The 23,399-nt window shown below is 39.9% G+C and overlaps 1 protein-coding gene across 3 annotated transcripts in view; it reads right to left on the bottom strand.

Annotated features, from left to right (window-relative positions):
- LOC113577303 (sodium- and chloride-dependent GABA transporter 2-like) overlaps window positions 1–22,515 on the bottom strand; it is a 63,432-nt gene extending 40,917 nt beyond the window's left edge. For 2 of the 3 annotated variants that reach the window (XM_027009878.2, XM_027009879.2), the window contains exons 1-2: window positions 5,786–5,956; window positions 5,393–5,527 (exon numbers count right to left, since the gene is read on the bottom strand). In XM_027009878.2, the coding sequence (XP_026865679.2) occupies window positions 5,393–5,527; window positions 5,786–5,924 (274 nt within the window). In that variant the 5' untranslated portion in view covers window positions 5,925–5,956. Of the gene's footprint in view, window positions 1–5,392; window positions 5,528–5,785; window positions 5,957–22,489 lie in introns of those variants that run through there. The other variant, XM_027009880.2, reaches the window with a different exon arrangement.
- Window positions 22,516–23,399: the final 884 nt, after the last annotated feature.

Here is a 23,399-nt window from a genome sequence, read left to right as displayed (position 1 = left end):
GCAAACCTGTTGGACATGTGAATAGGAGAGGTGTGGTGGTCCCCTCGGTGAGCTGAAGCTCAGCTATTTCACCATAACGTCACCCATTCGCCTTGCTGAGAGGGCTATAGTGCCAGAATTGAGAGTTGTTAACTTCACCTAAGGTATCCAGAGCTTGTACTTCTAATTCCTCAATAGGTCCAACACTTTCTAAGGTCTGAACACCTCTAGTACTAGAATCTTCTATGTCAGACAAGCAATTAGTGTACACTTCAGACAAACAATAGTTAATACATTGCACTCTGCACAATGAAAAAGAATAGAAGGGGCCATGATAGAAAAAGAAAAATGTTAACGTTACTTACATCATAGGTAGTTCTTTGGATGTAGATTTTGATGATAAATTAGTCTTTGATGTGTAGTTGAAATTTGCGAAGTAATTAAGTCCAAGGAAAAAAGTGATAAACAGTTAGAAAGCAATAAGCACTAGTATGCTTATACAGTGGTGTTGCTGCAAAACAGGAAGCAGTATTACAGTCAGCATCAGTCAAGTGTGTAAAAACAAAGACACTCTCCTATATTTTCTCTGTTCAGGCTCATAAACAATTCAGCAGATAAAACTGTCCATATAAACGTGTTACATACTCAGTAGTCCATCACTGCTACACATCTTTATACTTTTGTCAAATTTGTAGGCACCACCAGTGTAAACACCTCATACAAATATAGAACAGGGGTTACATTAGGGCAGGAACTAAACTTTACAGAGCTACAGAATCAAATTTGATATCCTGATATGCAAGGATTTTGCATTATCGCACCTGTGGTGCTTTGCATAAATATACTGATTAAAACACTATTCTGCATTATTTGGTCTGGATAGGAGTCATCTATTTTAAAATGTTTAACCTACTCCCAGAAGTAATTGTGTGCTTGTTTGAAAAGTGTCGCATCTTGAAAAAATGGATTGTAGTTGTGTTTCACTCCAATCGCTCTATAACTAAAATGTGGATGTCATCTGATAGCATAACAGTGGGACATTAGTAAAACATGGTGTTAATGACTGGTGTTTTAACATGTCTTAAAAGTAGATGTAGTCAGTTAAATGCAAAAGCAAATTAATTTAAATCAACATAATTTTTACTTAAAATGTATAAAGTAATTTGGAACATATACTATATGCTTGAAAAACAAATCATATGTCACATGGAGCAAATCCTGTGTTCACGATCAACAATGCCATCAGTACTCAAACTGCATTGTGTACCTTGATGAAAACATAAAAAAGCATGAATCTCACTGGAAAGATCTCACAGATGACTTTTTCCAGTCAGAAATGGCAAGGGAATTAAATCAGTGCAAACAGGGAATACAATGCATGGTACTATAAATGCAGCCAACATTAGACGCTGATGTTGTGGCAGCATTAAAAAATTGGCAACAAAAAAAGCACGTAATCACCATATTTTAAAACTGACCAGTAACCTAATAATTTTTTCTGTTACTGGAAAACAGTTACCTTTTTTGCATTCTATTTACATAATGCAATTGCATGTATTACATTACTACCCAACACAGACAGATTTCTGACCAGGCCCCTGGACACTAATTGATTATTGACAGGGTCCTTGGACACTGATAGCTTAGTGGCTCTTTGGGGGGGTGGGGGCAAACAAGGATCAAGGCAGATGAAAGACTATGGACACACCACTTTAGGTGTTAGAATTAGATCCCTGGAATGTATAAACCAAATCAATTAATTTAATAAAGAGGACTGTATATGGCCTCAGGCCAGTCAGACCATACACTATGAGCTCACACACACACAGCAGAAAGAAAGAAAAAAATGCAGGAAATCATAGGCTTGCTGTATGCTGCTGTTTTTTAGATTAAAATAGCAAATGCAATCAAAATGTCACCAAAACAACAAAAATTACTAGTGCTTGCTGGTCTTTCAGGATATTTATCATTCATGGATATTTAGGCCAGTATTGATTTTCTTTTGATGTTCAAAATTACAATGGATCATAAACATTGGAATAGTGGTGAAGATATGCACTAAGTTGTACATTTAACAATAACACAACTGGATAGTCTGCTCCCCATTATATGCTCCTGGTCTGTGGTGCTATTGTTGTGCCTGCTGCTGAGCAGTAGCAGTGATATTTTTTTAGCTGTTTTTTATATTGTTTGCAGTGCTGTTGTCATTTTAGGCTAATGGAATACTATTGTTGAAATTCCAGTGTTGTTGAAATTGAACAGTGTCTGATCATAGTATTAGTATTTATTATTTGTGGAGCTATTTTTGGCTTGTGCTTACACATTTTTTGCAGTAAATGCTAAACAGTTATGATGTAGATTCATTCAGTGTTACTTCATTTTTTTTTTTAATTATTTCTATGTGTTTAAATGGGTTCTCGGGGCAAGGGCTGGGAGACGGTATTGACTGTTGGAGGCAGAGGCAAGAATGGCTTCAAGAGGAGGAGGGGGGCCCTGAAGATGTCTGTGCTTAGGGGCCTCGCAAGACCATAATCTGTCCTGGCTACCCAACCCTGCTTACTAAGTATGCCAAGTTGCCTATGGGAAAAAGTCTTTGGATGGAGGGAACACCAAAAAAGATGGATGTGGGTGGAGTATCATTCTAAAAAGCACAAACACATGGGACTGAGGTTTCTAAAAAGTTTGGTGAGTTAAAAGCTGCCCAAACATATTGGAAGAAGTAGAAGATGAAGCACCCATTCACTGTCAGGAGGAGATATGGTTAAGCTCATGGATCAGACAATACCAACTCACTCACAAACTCTTATACACTAAACACTTATATAAGAGCTACATGTGTAAATGCTCACAAGAGGACAGTAGAAATACTTTTGAGGTCGGTCTCACCCAATACACCAGTCCTGGCTATCCTAGCTAAATTATTTATGCATCAGCTAACTAACTCCTGTAAACTAGATTATTACAGTCCTCCAAGGGCAAAATAATTATCTGAAGGGATAGGGGGACACTTAGAGTGGGCAAAGAAAATTAAGACAAAACAATAAAAAAAACAACAAAAAAAACCTTCCCCCCCAAAAAAAACAAAAAAACAAAAACAAAAACAAAACGTGAGTTAGGAAAATTAGATAACAAGCCAATTATATAACACAAAGATAGAAGCCTTTAGAAGGTATTTACCCATAGGGTATTATTACAGACTACCTCAGCTAGTCAATGTCCTCCTCTGTTGTACAGATTGATTCTTTGTAATAAAATGTATTTAGTCATTTAGATTATCCTCAGATCTATGCATGAGACTGACAAAATGTAATAATAAAAATAATAATAAGATGATGATGATAATGATGTTGATAAAAAAGCAGCTAGTTGACATTGGTAATGCCACTGAATAATAATAATAATAATAATAATAATAATAATAAGAAGAAGAAGAAGAAGAAGAAGAAGAAGAAGAAGAAGAAGAAGAAGAATGATGATGAATGAGAAGAACAGAAAGTTTGACAAAGTTATAATAATAATAATAACAATAATAACTTTTTTATTTGATAATTTGCCAATACCATATATGGTGGTGTGTTCCTAGCTGGTACTACACAAAATTGTTGTGTCCAGTGTTAACGACTAGAGGAACAAATCAATCTTTCTCATGTTCATAGCAGTGAAGCATAATTTAATAGCACTTTCCAGAAGTTACAGTATGTATGCATGATGTTGCTACGTTCTTTGTCCTTATGTAGAACATAAACTACTAACTTGTGTAGCAGCTTTATAGTTATGTTCATAATTTGAGGCATTAAATGAGCTGTGTAGCAACCATGAAGATGTTACTCTCTAAGGCAAGAGGAGATAACAGCTCCCTCCTTACACTGCTGAATGTAAAAAGATCATATCTTCTTTAGTTTCATGCAATGGTAACCCATGTGCCTTTTATGATGCACAGGTACTGGATGCTACATATACCTATGCACAAAGATACAGAAACATGGCAGGATCTATGTGAAACAGATTTCACTAAAAGCACATGTGAACATTACCTGGATAAAAAAGGACTGAGTACTCTAAAGCTGTGTGAGTGTACGGTGTGACCATTTTTCCAAAGAGTTAGCACCAATCAAACCATTGTTGTTCAGACTGACTGATCTAATCCTCAATTCTAGTCCTTCCATTTCTGTATAGCTTTAGTGCATTTCTCCTTCCTGGCTGTTTTTACATTAAACCAAGCAGATTACATGTTAGATGCTCAAAAAATTCCAAGGTTCTTCATCTCTTTCTTTATTCCTACAAAACTTGATTTTGAAAGCACCTTATGGAAAATCTATTGTTTTCATTTGGAATTTCATGAAAATGTACAATTTTACACACACATGGACGCTTCACGTAAATTAAGCTGTTTAAAAATTACTTTAATCCTCTGTCATACCAACAGAGAGAATAATGTATTTTGTGCTTTTTATTTTTCAGGCTTTGCAAAACATCACATGGAGGGATATTATATAGCCTGTTATAGTGATAGTGGAGAACAAGAATACTGTGAAGTCAAGTCTACAATAGGAAGACAGTAGTTTGTCATTGTTTTCCATTACTGTTATGGAAAGATATCTGACTAGATAATCTCTCTAATTAACTCAGGTAAGTAGTATCTATGTATGTCTGCAGGTGGAAAGAAAAATATAAAGTTCATAGTGTTAAGCTGCCCATTGCTAAAGCCATAAAGGCTTTTCTAAAAGCCTAGTTAAAATAATTAAAATTTTGTCAAGATCTTTACTGCTCCGCTTTGAACTTTTCACATTCAGAATGTTGACCATCTTCTGCCACATTCTGTACTCAGCTTCTATCTCACTCATTTATGCCCCGTTATCAAAACTAAAATGTGCAAGAGACATTTAAGTGATAGATAAGATATGGATTCCTATTAGAATGGACCAATATACAACTGCACTGAAGATAAACCCCATATAAACCCATTGATTGCGCTTTGATAAAAAGAAATATTCCAGTGTTAAAAAGAGGAAAGTAAATCCAGCCTACCATTTGAACCACAATGATGAAAAATGTTCAAAAATGTTTGATGGACTTCCCTAAGATGGCATATTTATGAATATATTAATCAAGATATCTAAATGTGTTTAATTACTCTTTTAAATTTGAACACCTCTTGTAATATCAACAATATGAGCCAAAATGTCAACTGGATCCTCTAGGGAAGTCATGTCATTTTTGTCCTGCAGATTTGCCCAGTGTTCTGTCAATTAAAATTTATTTATGTCTAGTAAACTTGCTATTGCGCAGGTGGGATTCATAGCATATTTTTCCATAGTAACTAACCTACACAAACACTGAAATTGCTGTCTAGAATGGATAACCAAAGTTTATCTGTGTGTCCTGTTGCTGGTTTTGCGATCATGGTGCTCACCTTCAGCTAGTGGGCAAAGACGTTGCCAGCATGTTATGCCACCCTCTTGAGTATACTGTCCCATTGCTGTCTCCATCAAGAACAGGGGTACCCCACATGTCACCACAAACACCAGATATGGTATCAAGAATGTTCCTGGAACACACCACTAATATCATGCTCTCCAAACATCAAACTTTATACTGACACAAATCTTCTGTAGGTCCACATTACTGATTATTAAATGATGATCTATTTAAGGAAGCTTTCTATTGCATACTATTGTATGACTCTTCAACTGTCTGGATTAATGTGACAGCTCATAATTGTCCATCAAATATTTGGTAAGTAACGTAACACAGCTCAATTTCTTAAGAAGTAGATATCTAAGTTCATCTGTTTCAGTGCTCTTACCCCCTCCATTTGAGTAACAGAGGTACGGGAACCTCCATACGTTGCCCAGGCCAACAACATTTCCTGCCACAGCTAAAAGGAACTCAGTTTTACTTCCCCAGTGGCCTCGTGCCTCTATTTTTCTGTTTGCCCTTTCCATCTTTTCCGACAGTGTTGGCTTACTTCTGCCAAATTCTGTACTCAGCTTCTTTCCTCCGTCAGAAGTTATTTTTGCGGTTCTTATAAATGGGTTGGTTGCCTGAGTGTTGGAAAATTTCAAATTCAATGAGTTGTAAAGGTTAACCAAAGGGTTAACCAAAGGGTTAACCAAAATGTCCATCTTTTCCGACAGTGTTGGCTTACTTATGCCAAATTCTGTACTCAGCTTCTTTCCTCCCTCAGAAGTTATTATTGCGGTTCTTATAAATGGGTTGGTTGCCTGAGTGTTGGAAAATTTCAAATTCAATGAGTTGTAAGGGTTAAAAAGTAAATAAATGTACTCATTGACTCAAGGAGGCTCTCCTTTTGCTCAGATGAGAACAAGGGTCAAGAAGGTCTTGTGATAGCCAACAATAAACATATCAAATATAAATAAATTACCTTTAAACCATTACTGTTCTAAATAAATCATTTCCTGGTTTTTCCATTTCGATGTACAACACCTTGGGTAGAACACGTAGGCCAATTCTAAACATTACAACAAACAGGGATCAAGAACAATTTTGGCTTTTAATTAAACAAAGAGGGAAATATGTTTAGTTTACAAAGTTTATGTTACTTCCAAAATACTAAATGTATGAGGTATACTGCTATCAAAGTTTTGGAGAGAGAAAAAAAGGGAAAATCTTTTTTAAATACTAAATCAAATAATGTACACTGCCATCAGTTTTTTTTTCAACAATTACATTATTGATCATAAGAAATGCAGTTCACCTTCTTTTACAAATATGCAATGAACAACATTTACATTGCTTTGCAAATGTTACATGATTAGTTAAACACTAATCACCTGTGTGCACTAAATTCGCAAGGCATTGTATATTAATATATGTAAATTACTTTAGTACCTGGTAACTAAATTTTGGTTTGTTAAAAAAATGACCACAGTCCATTGATTCTATCGGTTGAAAATATCCAGTAACTGGCCCTCCTGTTTCAGCAGATCACATTTCAATTGAATGGTTTTGGATGACAATTCTACATGTCAGCAAAATCACAGTGTACCTCCTTTTCAACAACCTCAGTGAATGTTGAAAGATTGCTGTAGGTTACTGGATCCAGCATGTGTAATGGATGATGAATTGGTGCTGTGTCAACATTTGTTTTCCTGTTCAGACCTATATATCTGTAAGCCTCAGTTTTTGTCTTCCTACTTTTAGGACTGTTAGGACTCTCTGGTAGTGTGAAATTGCATATTCTGCCTTAAGGACTGCAAAACAAGCACAGCCATTATTCTTTAGCATTGTCCTTCATATCCTATTGTGGCATAGTACACAGAAATTTCTCTATAATACCCAATTACAAGTCTAGTGTTTTCATTGACTTCATTTATACATTATACATTTTCCCTCACAGCAAACAGTAAAACTCAGGCATACACACACAGACACACACAAAGCAGCCCAACTGTTAGAGGGAGAACATTAACTTGAAAACCAGGGACAGAATACAAGGTCATACACAGATTTCTCAGTTAGTTGAATTGCAAACAATTGCACAGCCCAACACCACACAAGTTTCTTTCCCGACACAACCAGCCTCCCTCTGTCTATTCCTCCTTTTATCTGGTGAGCTGGGAGGTTGGTAATCCCAGCACGGAGAAGTTACATTAGGACTGGGTCCAAGTGTGGAAGGGAAAATCACCCACAAGACCTGGCACGAAGCTGCAACACAGAAGCAAACAAACCAGGGCACACATACATACACCCATATACATAACACTACCATTTACCTTGGCAATATTTGTGTTTGTGCTCTAATGCAATGTGTGGGAGAATAGAGAAATACTGGCTGAATAGCACTCTCAAACCAGAGCAGTCTAAAACCATTTCACTGCAAGTTATACTGTGTATGACTATGTACGTAACAAATAAACCAAACTTGAAACTTGAATACACCTCCCAGGAAGATCCATCAATTGAATTTACAATGGATTATGATTACTGTGCTGTCCCTGAGCCGTCATCGCTAGACATGTCTTGCACAGAAAATGAAGGTTTGTCCTGCGAAGTAGAGCAGCTCAGAAATCATCAACAGGAAATACATGTCTGGATGTCACCAGAGGAAGTGAAAAGCAAGACTTTTCTGACACTCAGATAATCTTGGACTGCACTGAGCTCAGGTGTCAGACACCATCATCACCACTACTACAAAGTGAGATGTACTCCACATACAAATGTCACTGCATCAAGAAGGGCCTGGTTGGCATAGCCCCACATGGTGTGGTGACATTTGTCTCCTCACTTTATGCTGGGTCAGTCAGTGACAAAGAGTTATTTAAACAGTCGGGGTTGGACAAGTTGCTCACTGAAGAAATGGCAGTGATGATTGACAAAGGCTTCTTCATTACTGATTGCGTGCAAAGTCTACTGCCCACAGTTTCTGTCAAAGCAAAATCAGATGCCTGCATACCAGGTTACTGAATCACAATCCATGTAATTAGGAGAATAGAACAAAACAAGTTGTTTAATGGTGTCATCTCCCTTTCCCATACGGTAAACATTATCCAGACGTTTACAGTGAAATACCTGTTGTCGAACTATCAAAATAAGGCACTGGTTAAGGCATGGCTTAAATAAAGCAGTGGTTCTCAACCCCCTGCCTTCTACAGTATCTAGTGTTGCCTACCCCAACCATTTCTGATTTGAGTAATTAATCAAATTTGTCAATAAAATGCATCAAGAGTGTTGGGTTAGAGAATGTATAAACCTGTGCAGGAGAGTGGGTCCTCAGGTCTAGAGCTCACAATCAGTGAAGTGATTAACCTGCAACAATGGTCGCAAAGCCTAATGTATACACACTCACACACAAAGGAGTGTGTGTGAAGCTAGAAACACACAGGTGTGTGAACAGAAGCTAGAAATAATTGTGCATAGTAGTTTGTCCATATATATACACAAACACACAGGTGTGTGTGTATATATATGGACAAACTTGTCATGATTAGTCCCTCCCATCTTCCATGTTCCATGTTTTCCCTGTCTTGCGTGTTTTAGTTCCATGCCAATTTTCTCCGCCCCTCGTTTGATTGCTTACACCTGTCCCTCGTTTCTACCTTGTTAAGTTCATGTTTTTAAACCCTGTCATGTTCCCTGTGTCCCTGTTCATTGTTAGGTTATTTATAAATGCATGTATGTAAGTTTGTACTCCATGCCTTTGCGTTTATCCTAGCCTTTTTGTTTCTTAGCCTTTGCTAAAGCCTGTTTCCCCTGTTTGCTTTCGTGTATTTTTGTTGATCATGTATCCCTGTTCTCTCCGTGTTGATAATATGACCCTGGACTACCACAACAACTACAACTCTGGATTTGCCCTTAATAAATCTTGCTCTTTTCTGCACATGTCTGCCTCCTTAATGCTCACTGTTACAGAATGAACAGCCTTACGAGGATGCAGCGAGAGAGCTAGACTCTGGGAGGTGGTTATTCTGGTGGGACGAAACTCTGGCTGTTTCTACAGAGTCTAAGTTCATCACATCTCAGCACCACCAAACCAGAGACAGCAAATCCCCTCGCGCTGTGGCTACACGGGTATCTCATCGTTCCCAGAAAAAGCAGGCTCATGTGTATTTTGATGATGACGATATCCCAGGTAAGCAGCAAGAGTCTACCCATCTTGACCAATGCTGCAGGGGGGATTGGCCTGCAGCGCAAGATGTGAGTGGGTGGAGTGAATGCACAGACAATCCATAGCTCGGTGTGCACTGAAGCGCAACTGTGAGCTCCCTATCCCTTGCATGAGCCTTGAGAGCTGCCGAGAGGGTTCTGTGTCTGTGTGTTCTTCCAGGGTCACTCAACCTGTACCTGTGGCTATTCTGTAAGCCACCCAGCCTGATCCCTGTTCCCGGTTTGAGAGACACCGCCCGTCCGGATCCTGTTCCCGTCACAGTGGATGTCACCACCAAGAATGTTCCTAGCATTAGAGACACCACTCAGCCTGATCCTGGTCCTGTTCCCAGCGTGAGAGACAGTGCCCATCCTGATCTAGTTCCTGTTCCCAGCGTGAGAGACACCACGTTCTGTTCCTGTGGCTAAGCCTCTGGACCTGTTGGACCTGCCTCGGTACCTGCCGCTGAGGGCCTTAGCTGCGCCTCTGGACCTCCCAGACCTGCCATTGACCACCTCAGCCATGCCCTCAGAACTCTGGGACCAGCTGTGGGCCATAGTTGTTGCACTGCTGGAACCCCAATCAGGCTCTGTTCAGAACTCTGCCCTCTGACATAGCACACCTTACAAAATTGTGAGGCAGTCACTCTAGACTCGTGATGCCAGTCTGCTCCTGAGTTGATGCCTCAATTTGTGAGCCATATCAAGCAACACCTCTAAAGCTTTCAGGTGAAAAGGTTCCTGTTCAGTGCACACAAACGTACAGGTGGGTGCATCAAGCTGGTGGTCTTCCAGAGGCAGAAGTGGGACTGGTAGAGCATGAAGTTGCAGTGTGATATGCTGTGATGGTAAAAGGCTGCTATGAGAGAACACTACCTTCCTGCACCATACCAAATAAAATATATGGTATACAAGATGGCGCTGGTGAGGTCGGCTGCCGTGACGACTGCTCCGTCCACACCTGGCACTTTTTTCGCTCTTTTCGCTATCTTCTTTGCTCTTTTTGCTCTTCCCGCTATCCCTGATATCTCCACAACCCTTCTTTCTACACCATGACATGCATCTCATACAGCAGAGATGCTCAAGCCATCTCTAACCCTGGACCCAAGATGGCCAACGCAGATCCTGAGGGACAACAAAGGACGCAACGCGAGGAAAAGGCCTCGAGGAAAGCGAGCCGGCGTCAGGAACAGGCTGAGGGCTCAGGCACACCGAGCTCCCTTACCTAGCATCCTGCTAGCCAATGTCTAGTCTCTGGACAACAAGCTCGATGACCTCTGGGCCAGGATAAAGTTCCAGAGGGACATTCAGGACTGCAACCTCCTCTGCTTCACTGAGTCATGGCTGAACCCAGCGGTACCGAGCCACGCTATCCAGCCGGCCTAGTTCTTCTTGGTTCACCACATGGACAGGATGGCAGATTTGGGAAAGTCAAGAGGTGGTGGAGTGTGTGTGATGGTAAACAACAGCTGATGCAACAATGCCAATGTTGTTACTCTTGCCCGCTCCTGCTCACCCAACCTGGAGCTGCTTGCCCTCAAGTTTCGTCCTTTCTACCTTGGGAGTTCACTTTGGTCATCGTCAACACCATGTACATCCTGCCCCAGGCCAACATGGACACTGCACTGTGTGAACTACATGAGGCTCTCACACAGTTTCAGGTGCGTTCAGCAGAGCGCATCACTCATACGGAACTTCCTGACCTGCAGACCATCTATTACAAGCGGTGCCAGACCAAAGCCAGGAGGACTGTGAAGGACCCCACCCATCCCAACAATAGACTCTTCTCTCTGTTGAGGTCAGAGAAGCGCTTTCGCTCCCTGAAGACCAATACAGAGAGACTGAAGAGGAGCTTCTTCCCACAGGCCATTTCGACCCTGAATCAGGGCAACTGATAAACTGTGGGGACCACCACCACGTTACTGTAAATTTGTAAACTGGAATTGTATATTGTGTACATACACATACATTCATATATACATTGTACATTGTGTATATATACATATTATACATATATTGTACATACACTGTTTTAAAAAAAAAAAAAATTATATATCCTTATATATATATATATATATCCTTATGCACCCCTGTTTCTTTCTTCATTTTGGACAGAGCACTCACAAAACCATTTCACTGCAAGTTATACCATGTATGACTATGTACGTGACAAATAAACCAAACTTGAAACTTGAAACTTGAAATGCACACTCCACAGCTGGCATGTTGGGTTCCATGTCCATGGTGGTCAGCAGTGGCTTGTCTTCAAGCCTGAAATTTTCATAAGCCTCTGCCACTCTAAACATGCATGGCTCTGGTAAAGGGCCCACCATGCCCCTGTAGAGTCCACAGTTAAAAAAAAGACATCAAACTTAATAACAATGTAATATGCCTAGAACAAATATCATGAGCAATAGCCAGTTTCAACATAACACATCCATTTATCAACCGTACAAGCTAACACAGCTACCACTAACTTAGTTACTTTTCCATGCACACACTTCGTGAGCCAACATAAGATAAAACAGTGTATTTCCTAACCTTCATAGTTGTGTATGTATGATGAGGCACACAACCTGAATCATTTCTCCAGCTTGGCATTTTTCCAGGCTTTACTACTTTCCAATGAACGTCACTGATGTTCAATTCGGAAGCTCTTGCAAACATCTAGGCTCGTCCCAATTGCAAACTATGTACAAATACTATCTAGTTTTTGAGTATATAGTATGTAGTGTAGTTAAAATTATCAAAAATCCATGATGCATACTTAGAACTGGTCCGTTTTTGAGTATGGTTTGAATGAACACTATTGTGCCATATAATGCAAAACGAAAAAGGAGTAGCTACTATCTTCAGGAAAAGTTCGGCTACGACTGTTTTAAGGTGAATAATCTATAAATATAAGTACAACTTGGATTTATTTTTCTTTAAATCAGTAAAATAATAAACATAAATGATTGCTATTTTAATAAGAAATCTGTTTGAAACGCATGTTACTTTCAGTTAGATTGCAGCCTAGCTTTCGGTAGTATTTGGCCTAACTTAAAGTAACTTAAAGTAACCTAGGTAGCGTTAGCCAATTAGCCAGCCAGCTAATAGCTAAATTTCTTAGCCATATTTGTAAACGAGGTAGAATATCTTAATATTTTGGGTTTAATACCAATGTTAATGTAATATATAAATTCAAGAAGAAGCATATTGCGTCGTTCACTAATAAAGACTAAAATCTTATTGTAGGTAATGGTGCTTAATTGTCATGTAGCTAACTAGCTAACTTAGCCAGCATTATCTATCTTCCTTGCTGAGGCGTGAGCTCGGGTTAGCTTGAACATGGTAATTGTTAGTGTGAGCCGAGAATAATGTTGTGTTTAGGTGTGATGAAGGAATACAGTCAAAGGAAGTTAAAAATTAAGAATCAGGTAAACATTCTCAGGGACCTCAGAAGACACCCGCAGGCTGTTAATCTTCCACGAAGGGAGGAGAGAAGCTGGACCGGTGGGAGACGGGAAAGAGGCTCCCCCTGATAAATGCCTTTAATTCCGGTTTCGTTGTTCTCAGCTAGAGGAGGATGGGCCCCTCCTTTGAGTCTTTGTTACTCTCAAGGTTTCCTCGTCATGCTCTATGGAGTTTTTCTGTCGCAATATAAATAAATTTTTTGCTACTCAGTCCTACAGAGGGATCATATTCCGTTAGGATATTAACGTCAGTATATACCATGTGAAATGTCACCGTTTACCCTGGTAAACCTGTGAAGGCTGCATTTAATTCACAGAAAAACAAATGTCCATAAAGAAAACTGGAATTCACACATACGGTTAGTAAATAAAGCAGCACTCTTCTACATCAGCGTCTCTCGTCATCAAGCAGCATGGAGAAAAGTATCGTTAATTTCCATTTTTTAAATCAAAATTTAACATGTATCTTCCAAATACGTTGGCATAGCAACGATTCATCATTTCCTGTTAGTATGAAATGAAGTACTACATTATTTTGTGTACTAACTTGCCAAACCCATACTATTAAGATCAGTATATAGTATATACCTTAAAGTATTAGTGTATAGTAAGAAATTGGGATGCTGCCCTGGTAAAACAAAAAACAAAAAACAAAAAAAACAGCCATTGCGAGTGTCGTGGAAAAACCGGAAACGCAAGAGCAGAACTAAGTAGAATGTGGAAGTAGTGCAGAGTCCATTGCACATCCTGTAGTATTTTTTTTTTTTACAGTACTGCGGTTTATCATTTCTGTTAAGAAATGTCCACAACGTTCGACTGTTTTAAATTGTTTTAAATTATTTTACACTTCAGAAAATGGTCTATAACATGTTTGAATTGTATGTAATTGTAGTTTAAATGAATGTTTTAATATGACACAATTTGCAAAGTATGCTGCACAGGGGAAAACCAGTTAAAGCTTATTCCTACACTGCAACATGAGGCCTGCAAAAGAAAATACCCCCCTACAGTACAAGGGCTGAAACGGTGCTTCCAAGCATTCTACACACGTAAAACACTGCTTCAGTGAAAATACACCTGACATGTACAAAATGATAAGAGAACAGTTTCAATATGTATTTCAAGTTCAAACAGCATTTCCAAGTGAAAATAAGCCATTTTATCTGGTTTGCAATGTCTTCAATATAATCATTTCCCTCTGTTCTTTTGCTTCTACAAGCGCTGAAAGAATGTTTTCAAACGTCCTAAACACATAGAACACTGCTTCAGTGTAAAACATAGTGTTTCCAACTGACATGCACAAAATGATCTCTAGACTCACAGTGGAAGCCCGTGCCTGGGGAGCCATGCTGGTGACTAATTCCTCCCCGCTGCTGAATGACTACCCCAGTGTCATCCAGGAACTTAAGGCGGTTTTCCATCATCCCCGCCAGGGTAAAATCTGTGGACAAGCCCTGCTGTGTCTTAGGCAGGGTCAGCAGCAGATTATGCTATGGAGTTCCAGACACTGGCAGCGGGAACCAGCTCTCATAGATGCATTCCTCCGAGGCTTGCAGGGAGAGTTGCAGGGTGAGATAACCTGTAAACAGGAGGTGGCAACTTCAAACAAAGTGGTTCACCTGGCTATTACACATGACCGCCTCTTGCAGGAACAACGTTGCCACTTCCGGCGAGGGTCGCTGAACAGAGAGGTTACTTCGCCAGTAGAACCAGCCAAGCCGGGGAACCTATGCAGCTGGGTGTGGCCATAGTAAGACATAAGCCAAGGGAGCAGAGGAAGGAGGGCGATCCGGTGAGTTACTCCCCAGCTCTCTCCATTTTTCCAAATCCCCGTATAAGTGTCGCACAAGGGCCGCCCTTTTTTTGCCACAGCACTGGTGGACTCCGGGGCTATGGGGAATTTGATGGATCGGAACATCGCAAGGAGGCTAGAGATAAAAGCCATTTCCCTGACCTCTCCCTTATTTGTGCAAGTGCTTGACAGAGGACCTGTGGGTTCAGGGTTTATCATGCAATGCACTCCTAATGTTCTCCTCGAAATAAATGGGGAGCACATGTCCTTTTATTTGCTTTCTTCTTTTTCTCACCCCCTCACATTAGGTCTCCCCTGGTTACGTTTGCACAACCTTTACCTGTCATGGACTGAGAATTGTATCCTCAAGTGGGCACGCTCCTGCAAAAGGCAAAACTTCCCTAATGGGGTCGTGCCTCTCCAGTCGATGTTGATAAAAGTGTCCCGACGCTGACAAAGACATCTCCATTCTGAGGGAATAGTAAGACCTTGCGGAGGTGTTCAGCCCCGTTAAGTTCACGCAGCTCCCTCCCCATCATGAATAGGACTGTGCCATTACCATGAGGGAGGGGGCTGTTCCTCCTAGGTGCAAGATCTATCCACTCTCCCGAGTGGAGGAGGACTGAACAGTGGAACAATACATCAGGGAGGTTATTGGCTCAGGGTTACATTTGTCCCTGCACCTCTCCCACCTCAGTCAGCGTGTTCTTTGTCAAAAAGAAGGTTGGGGGACTGGGCCATGCATGGATTACTGAGGGTTGAATGAGCTGCTAGTGAAATATCCCTTATATCGACAACATCCTGATCTACTCCTCCTCCTTTGACCAACGTGTGTGACGTATGTGCAGTTTTCTGTACCTTTTTATGTAACCACCTCTACTGCAAGTTGGAGAAATGTGAATTCCACTACAGAGAGCTGAGTTTGAGGTAGATTATATGTGAAGGTAGCGTACACATTCGGAGCAGTACTGTCCCAACAAAAAGGGAAGGAGGGAAAGTTAGGGCCCAGAGCTTACTTCTCTCGAAAGCTAAGCCCATCCAAGTGGAATTATGGTGTCTGGGATCAAGAACTCAAAGTGAAGAAACTCGCATTTGAGGAGTGAAGGCACTGGTTAGAGGGAGCGTGACATCCATTTACGGTGATAACAGACCATAAGAACCTGGAGTACCTCCAAACCACCAAGACATTGAACTCCAGACAGTAGGAGACATACCAGCTTCTGCATTCTGCCATTGCTACCTTCCAAAGAAAAGTGGATAGGAAGTGTGGGGAAACACAGAGCCAGGAGAGAACGTATCGGTGGCCGGGCTGGACCTATGGGTAAACTAAGAGCCAAGTTCGAAGGTCCTTATTTGGTGCTATGATAGCTAGTTTGTGATATTGTATTGCTATGGTGAACTAATAGAAATTATTGATGTAGCCTATGCTGTTCCTCATTTCCCCCTCTGCAAACATACAATGTTAACTATTAACCAGAATAAAGAGGGAGGTGATGCCAAGTCCCACGACTCACCTGCCTTAGGTTGCCCTGTACACTGCCCAGGATCTTACCCCTCATTGGCTGTCCAGCCTACTTTGGGACCATCACCAAATTTCAGCCACTTTGGCCACTTTGGAGGTAGCAGGAGCTGATGCTATATAGGTGACACAGTGAGGATAGTAAAGTTTTATTTTAAAACTTTTCAAACTTAGCCCATTTCCCATTTGCTGAATTGCCAACCATTCATAAAATACGCCACTATAGATGGTTGTGTTAAGCATTCTAACTAGACCCAGCCCCCAGTCAAAATGACCAAAGCCCTCTAATTTAACTTCAATACCAAATCTCTCAAATACCTGGTACCATAGCAATTTTTTTAACATGATGATGGACATGATGATGGCGTTCTACTAGTGCAGATTCTGGTACAGGAACCATAGAAAATGAGATTGTTAGAATAATTCAAGCACATAGGCCTGTCCACATGGAGAGGATCCACATCCAAACCATGTAGACTCTCCACTGGTGTTCCACAGGGCTCAATATTAGGCCCCCTTCTCTTCTCTTCTCTTCTCTTCTCTTCTCTTCTCTTCTCTTTGTATACTCATTTTCTTGGTGATGTAATATCTTCTCACTGTTTCTCCTACCACTGCTATGCCGATGACACTCAATGACACTCAATTATTTATTTCTCCACAGTTTCCTTTGAGAACTCCCTGGTATCACCATCCGAAGCTGCCTGTAGCCTGGGCATAACTTTGGACAACCAGTTGTCGTTCTCAACTCATGTTTCTAATCTAACCTGGCCTTGCAGATTTCTCCTTTGTAACATACAAAGGATTTGGCCCTTTCTCTTGCAGCAAGCTACCCAGGTGCATGTGCAGTCTCTTGTGATCTCAAAGGTAGACTACTGCAACTTGCTACTTGCTGGTCTTCCTCTGAGAGCCATCAAACCTCTACAACTTGTCCAGAATGCAGCAGCACGACTGGTCTTCAATCTTTCGAAGTTCACACGTTACTCCGCTGCTGTGCACCTGTCACTGGCTTGCAGTATCTGCATGCATCAAATTTAAAACCTTGATGCTTGCTTACAAAGCCAAAAATGGACCAGCCCTTGCATACATGAGGTCAATGGTCAAAGAACCGATCCGTACCTCGAGTACTTCGGACCTCAAGTATGGCTCGGCTTGAAATATCATGCTTCAGGTCTCATGGAAGACAAGCATTGAGACTATTTTCTGTCCTAGCTCCAAGATGGTGGAATGAACTCCCACTTGCTGTCCAGACAGCAGAGTCCCTTGCAGTCTTCAAACGCAGACTGAAGACCCATTTATTTGTGGAATATTTAAATGACAACTGACCCTGCTCCTATATTGACTGACTAAATTAGTACTTATTGTAGGGTATTGTTTATTACACTTATCATTGTTTAAGATAGACCTTATTTATTTTATACTTCTAGGTATCAGCAGTGATCCCTGTATTTCTACAGTATTCTAGATCATTAGTATATTGGACTCTAACCTGCTGTACTGGCTAGGATGTATTCTATGAGTAAATGACAAAGCACTTTTGTAAGTCGCTCTGGATAAGAGCGTCTGCTAAATGCTGTAAATGTAAATTTTGCTGCTAAGGCCACATATAGTCTATTTCGCTCACATACCCAATAAACTTCTGGAACTACAATACCATCAAATTTCTGGGTGAGTCAAGCATGATTGGCAAGGTCTGGGTATACAAAACTGCCATTACAACTGTCAAAATATTGGGTAGAGTTCAAACTCAACATGTTGGGAATGATCCACAATCCAAATTCTTCCACATTTCCCTGAGAAATTTCCCAATTTCCCAAAATCTTTGGGAAAACAATCAGGGAATATGGTGTTAATCCACACTGCCCTTATATCAGTTTCATTTCCTTAAACAATACGAGGTGAAATGAGATAAAGGATGCTATTATATCTACTTAGGAAGTCCTGACATTCCTTCCTATTACCCACAGAATAACAGACACTGCCCCTATACATGAAACACCAGAGGGGACAAAGCTTTCCTTTGATATATGTAGTGGAGTTGAAAATGAATGGCCATATTGGTCGAATTCTCCTCTTAGCACACCCTATGCAGTTGTCTCTTGTAATAGTGCGGGCAATGTAACTAACATAAGACAGCCACACATTATCTGAAATTTTGGATGCAGTGAACATCTTCTGCTCTCTGAATGTTCTGAGAATATTTTTTTATTGAAGAGACAACATTGCGTCTACGACGTACATTCCTTGTGACATTGGTCTGGTCGGTGTAGTTAAGAGTACTTGTATCATTCAAGCCCTCTGCATCAGTGTGATCAACATGGCAAGATCACAACTGACTGAGTTCCATCTGTATGATAACCAAATAGTAGTAACAGTACAAAAAAGAACAAATAAAAACAATATACAATTCATTCTCCTCACCCCATTCAGTCCAGCAATGTCCACTGGATTCCACATGGTTGACTTACAGTTCTAGATAATCCTTTAATCTAACTCTGACTGGATCTTCAACGAAGACAACCAAGATGTGCATGGCTCACACCCTTACTGTGTTATCTGCGTTGGAGTCTGAATGACTGTTTAACAGCCACTGTCAAGATTCCTCACTGTTTGTAGTTGGTGTCGCAGGTGGTGTTTGTCAAATAACACTTTGACTCACTGGTAACGTTGGGGAACACTTGTCATAAAAGTAGTTTCATAACTATCACTATCAGGTCTATACTGGATTACTGAATACCCTCCTAGGTTCCCCTCTGGCCCTCTGAAACATGACCCATCTACAAACAGAACCTGATCTTTGTATGGCAATGGTTCACTATATAAATCCTGTCTGGGTACTAGTTACAACTTCACAATCATGTGATAAATCACACCTCCATCCCAGCCAACTACTGTCTGTTGCCCTTGGACATTCTCTTGCATGATGGGTCTCAGACACATGCACACCTTGGTACAAGACTAGGACTAGGAAGTTGGACAAGACATTAATGGCTTATTTTTTCATTTTATTTATTTTTCACTTTAAATTGTTATTATTGTGGTGACCATTGTCGGCTAGAGGAGGATGCCCCCCCCCTCGGGTCTTGGTTCCTCTCAAGGTTTCTTCCTTCTTCCCCCCCCTTAGCTTGCTCACTGGGAGCTTGGACTTGGACAAGCTTTGTGACAACATCTGTTGTAAAAAGCTCTATATAAATCAATTTTTTATTTGATTTGATATTTACTTTTGATTTGATTTGATTTGCTGTACCCTCATCTGGATTATCCATTCTCTCTGCTGGATTTACCCATGAACATCTACATATTGTTAACTCAGGTGCTGACTTTTGTCAGCATACCCTGTATGTCTTAACATTTGTTATTATGATTGAAGTGGATGTTATTAAAGTATGTAAAACATGACTTGTAAATATATCAACCTTGTGTCCCATTGTTATGGATGTTGCTTTTTCATAACCATAAGTGGCTGCAGCAAAACCCTGATAACAGGGTAGCATTCCTTGTTCAATTTTGTCAAGCTGTGTACTGAAATAAGCAATGGGTTGGTTTTGACCATTATTTACTTGTTTTCATACTGCATTTGCATAGCCATTCCTGGCTGCTACATAAAGCTGAAATGGTTTGGAGTAGGTCTAGGTCTATTTTAATATTTTCAAAGGCTTGATCTGCCTCTTCCTCCCACACCAATTGACCTTTCAAGTTCTGTGTATGAATCTCCTCAATGGAGCAGTTTCTAAGGCATCGTCACATATCCACTGTCTCCTATACCCAGCCATTCCAAAAAATGTCAACATTTCTGCTACTCCTGTTGGTTTGGTGCACTTCTAACTGCTTTGATATGAGATGGCATGATGGACCTTTCACTTCCCTTAAGATGTCTACCTAAGTTGCCTACCTCTGTTGCCCCGAATTGTAACTTATCCTGATTTACTTTATGCCCTTTTTCTGCTAATGCTGTTAACACAGTACTTGAATTTTACTCACATTGTTTTTTAGTCTTACAAAAGAGTAATAAATCATCAACATATTGGAGAATTGTGCTTTCCACTTTAACGTCACTTTTCTTCTGCTGCCTTAGTAGTAGTAGGCTAGTAGTAGCCTTGTGGTAATGTATTATAAGTATATTGTTTACCACCATAAGTAAATGTAAATAAATGCTTTGACTGCTCATGTAATGGTCTACTGAGGCTGAGCATAAATCTATTACATTGAAATACTTAGAGTCTGGCAGTATGTTTGAGAGTAGTGTGGGGGGGACAGGCACTACTGGTGTTTCAGCTCACAGGTCATGTATTAAGTCTGAATTAGGTTTTCTTAATGGAAATATTTGGGTATTACATGGGCTTATAGTTTTGACTAGAACTCATGCTTTTACTAAACCTTCAATTGTGGATTGTATTCCCTCATAAGATGCTGTACTGAGTGGATATTTATTTCTTTTGCCATGGGAGTTGTACATTAGGTTTTACTTCAATTTGTATTTAACTTGCTGTTTGACTAAACCTACATCCATATGATGTCGAGTCCTGTTTTGATAATGCTTCATGTTCTGCAATTATTGTATTATTGTTAATAACACAATGTTCTGTGATTCATAGCTCATTCCTGTTTTAACTTCCCCTCAAAGAAAAGTACCATTGCCTCCTACTGTACCTGTGCTGTCTAGCGGGCCCGATTTGGCAATATCAAATAAATCACTTGATAGCATCAAATATTCTTAAAATACAGTACATCTATCAATATAACATTTATTACATGCTTAACAATTTTACCTGCTACACATTCTGAATCAAAGTCTATCTGTGCCTTGTCTATCGCCAGCTTAATGGGAGTGTCAAGGCAGATGAGTGTACAGACAAATGGCCGAATCAGACATCTGTCAGAGCACTCTACAGCACTTGTTAAGCCAATGATCTTGATCATTTGGATTTTCATTTGGAGTTTCAGCTTTTCAGTAGCCAGTCATTCCGCCTGCCATCAGAAACAGATCAATCTCAACCAGGAATGCTGATGATAAAGGTAAAGGTGGTCTGCCTCTCCATCAAACAGCCTTTTTTCTACTGCCTGCTTTAAAAAACTGATCAGAACCATTTTTTGATCCGAGACAATGCTTCTGAGATCAACATGCAAATGTAGTTGTTTCCCTGGTGCATGAGTGTGGAGCAATTTCCCCGTACAAGGGTGCTGCCCTGGGTATGTCTGGTATAGCCTTTCATTCTATAAAAGAATGTTGTAAATGAATCTTAAAGAACCATGTATTTTTATTCCATGTATTTAAATACATTTAAAAAATGTTTTTATGATAACCACAAATTCTGATTTATAAACACGATTTGTGATATTTCAAATCAAGTCTGTGCTATTTATGTTTATTAGTGAAACACACAGGATAGAAAATATCCTAAATACACTACTAACCTTCTGTTTTCTCAGCATTATCAAAAAGTACTGCAGAAGAATTCTTATTCTTCATTCTGCAAAGGTATGATATGGGTAGCTGCATGAGATGGTCCTTACCCGCTTCAATATCCAATATACTAGACCGCACTTCTATGTCAATTATGTCCAGCAACTTAATAAATGGGATGTAATACAAATATAAATACAAACATGCATACATTGCAGAGGCAAAACATGATAATTCCTGGAAACATGATTATCTTGGGCTGGGAATACATGTCAATGCCTGAAATATAAGTTAGACTGTAACCAAACGGTCAGTTTTACAATTGTGTTGAATGTGAGAGAAATTGGCAAGTGTGACCTGAGACACACTGACTTTGATTTTGGAAGCCATTTTAAATAAAGTCTTTGTGCATCAACAATGCATATATTTATGTAAATTTAACAATAAATAGGTAAATGAATTGTGTATTGAGGACAAGAAAAAAAAAGTACATGCCTCCCCATATACACTAGCATGTAGCTCAGTGCAGTCAGAAGGGTAATGGGTCTGATGATGCACACATGGAAATTATTTCACAAAGCAATATTTCCCATTAAAACTGGACAACCTTGATTTAGAATATCATGTCTTGTGAAAACAATCCCTTTAACTTATTCTTAAATGCACTAGGTAGTAAGCCAGACTGAATTCCCAGTTTTATCACCGATTTTCATTAAATTTGAATTGTTTCTACTTACACCCATTCTGAAAGCTGGCTACAAAACAAACACCAGGGTCCATCTCATTCACTCATTCCTACAAAAAAAAAGAAAAAGAAAAAAAAGAATACAATGTGTTTAGAAATCTGACATCATTAACTTAAACATTAGATAATAGGACATCACTAGCTAACTCAGTTAGGATGTCATTATCATATTTGGCCACTAACCTCAGAGGACTTGCTGCAAGACTGCGCATGTAAACATGAATATGAACGGACCGCTGAATCAACTTCAGCTGAAGAATAGCATAACCTACACAAGTACTAACGGCTAGCTTAGTTTAACTTTAAGTTAGGGTAACGGTACTTTTTTGAGGGGAAGTTAAAACAGGGAAGCGCTAGGAATTACAGTAAAGGTTAAAGTGCAGTAAACTCTTGGGCACTAGGTAGACCAGCAAATATACAGAAACACAAACTCACCTGCTGGCCGCTCATTATCGATAGAAGGCGATGGTCTTCACTCAGTGTCGGCTGTAGTGTTTTCACATCTTGTAAGACGTACACACAGTGCCACCTACTGTTCCACAGGGATGTATTTGTACAGGGGCAGTGTGTATTTGCTAGAAAATCTCAACATAAATTGTGCCTGCTCCAAGTGTACCAAACGTCACGTGATTCACATTTCTGCAATAAGTTGTACATGTTTGCGAATCATGAAACCGGAATAGTTGAAAACCATGTTTTATTTCATTCCTTTTTTGCATGTGTATTATATTTGTTAAGTGCAATGTATTAGAAAACATCTTTCCATTTATTTGAAAGTACATACGCATTTGCAACAGTCGCGTTTTGTATGTGTAAAGAACGCTTTGTTAGATTTGTTTGCAATTAGTATGATATTTACAGAATACGTTCCGTTTATTTGCGAAGTTTTGGCAGTAAACTAG

This window comes from Electrophorus electricus, chromosome 4 (genome assembly GCF_013358815.1).
Source record: "Electrophorus electricus isolate fEleEle1 chromosome 4, fEleEle1.pri, whole genome shotgun sequence".
NCBI lineage: Eukaryota > Metazoa > Chordata > Actinopteri > Gymnotiformes > Gymnotidae > Electrophorus > Electrophorus electricus.
This window is presented reverse-complemented; position numbering and strand designations above follow the sequence as displayed.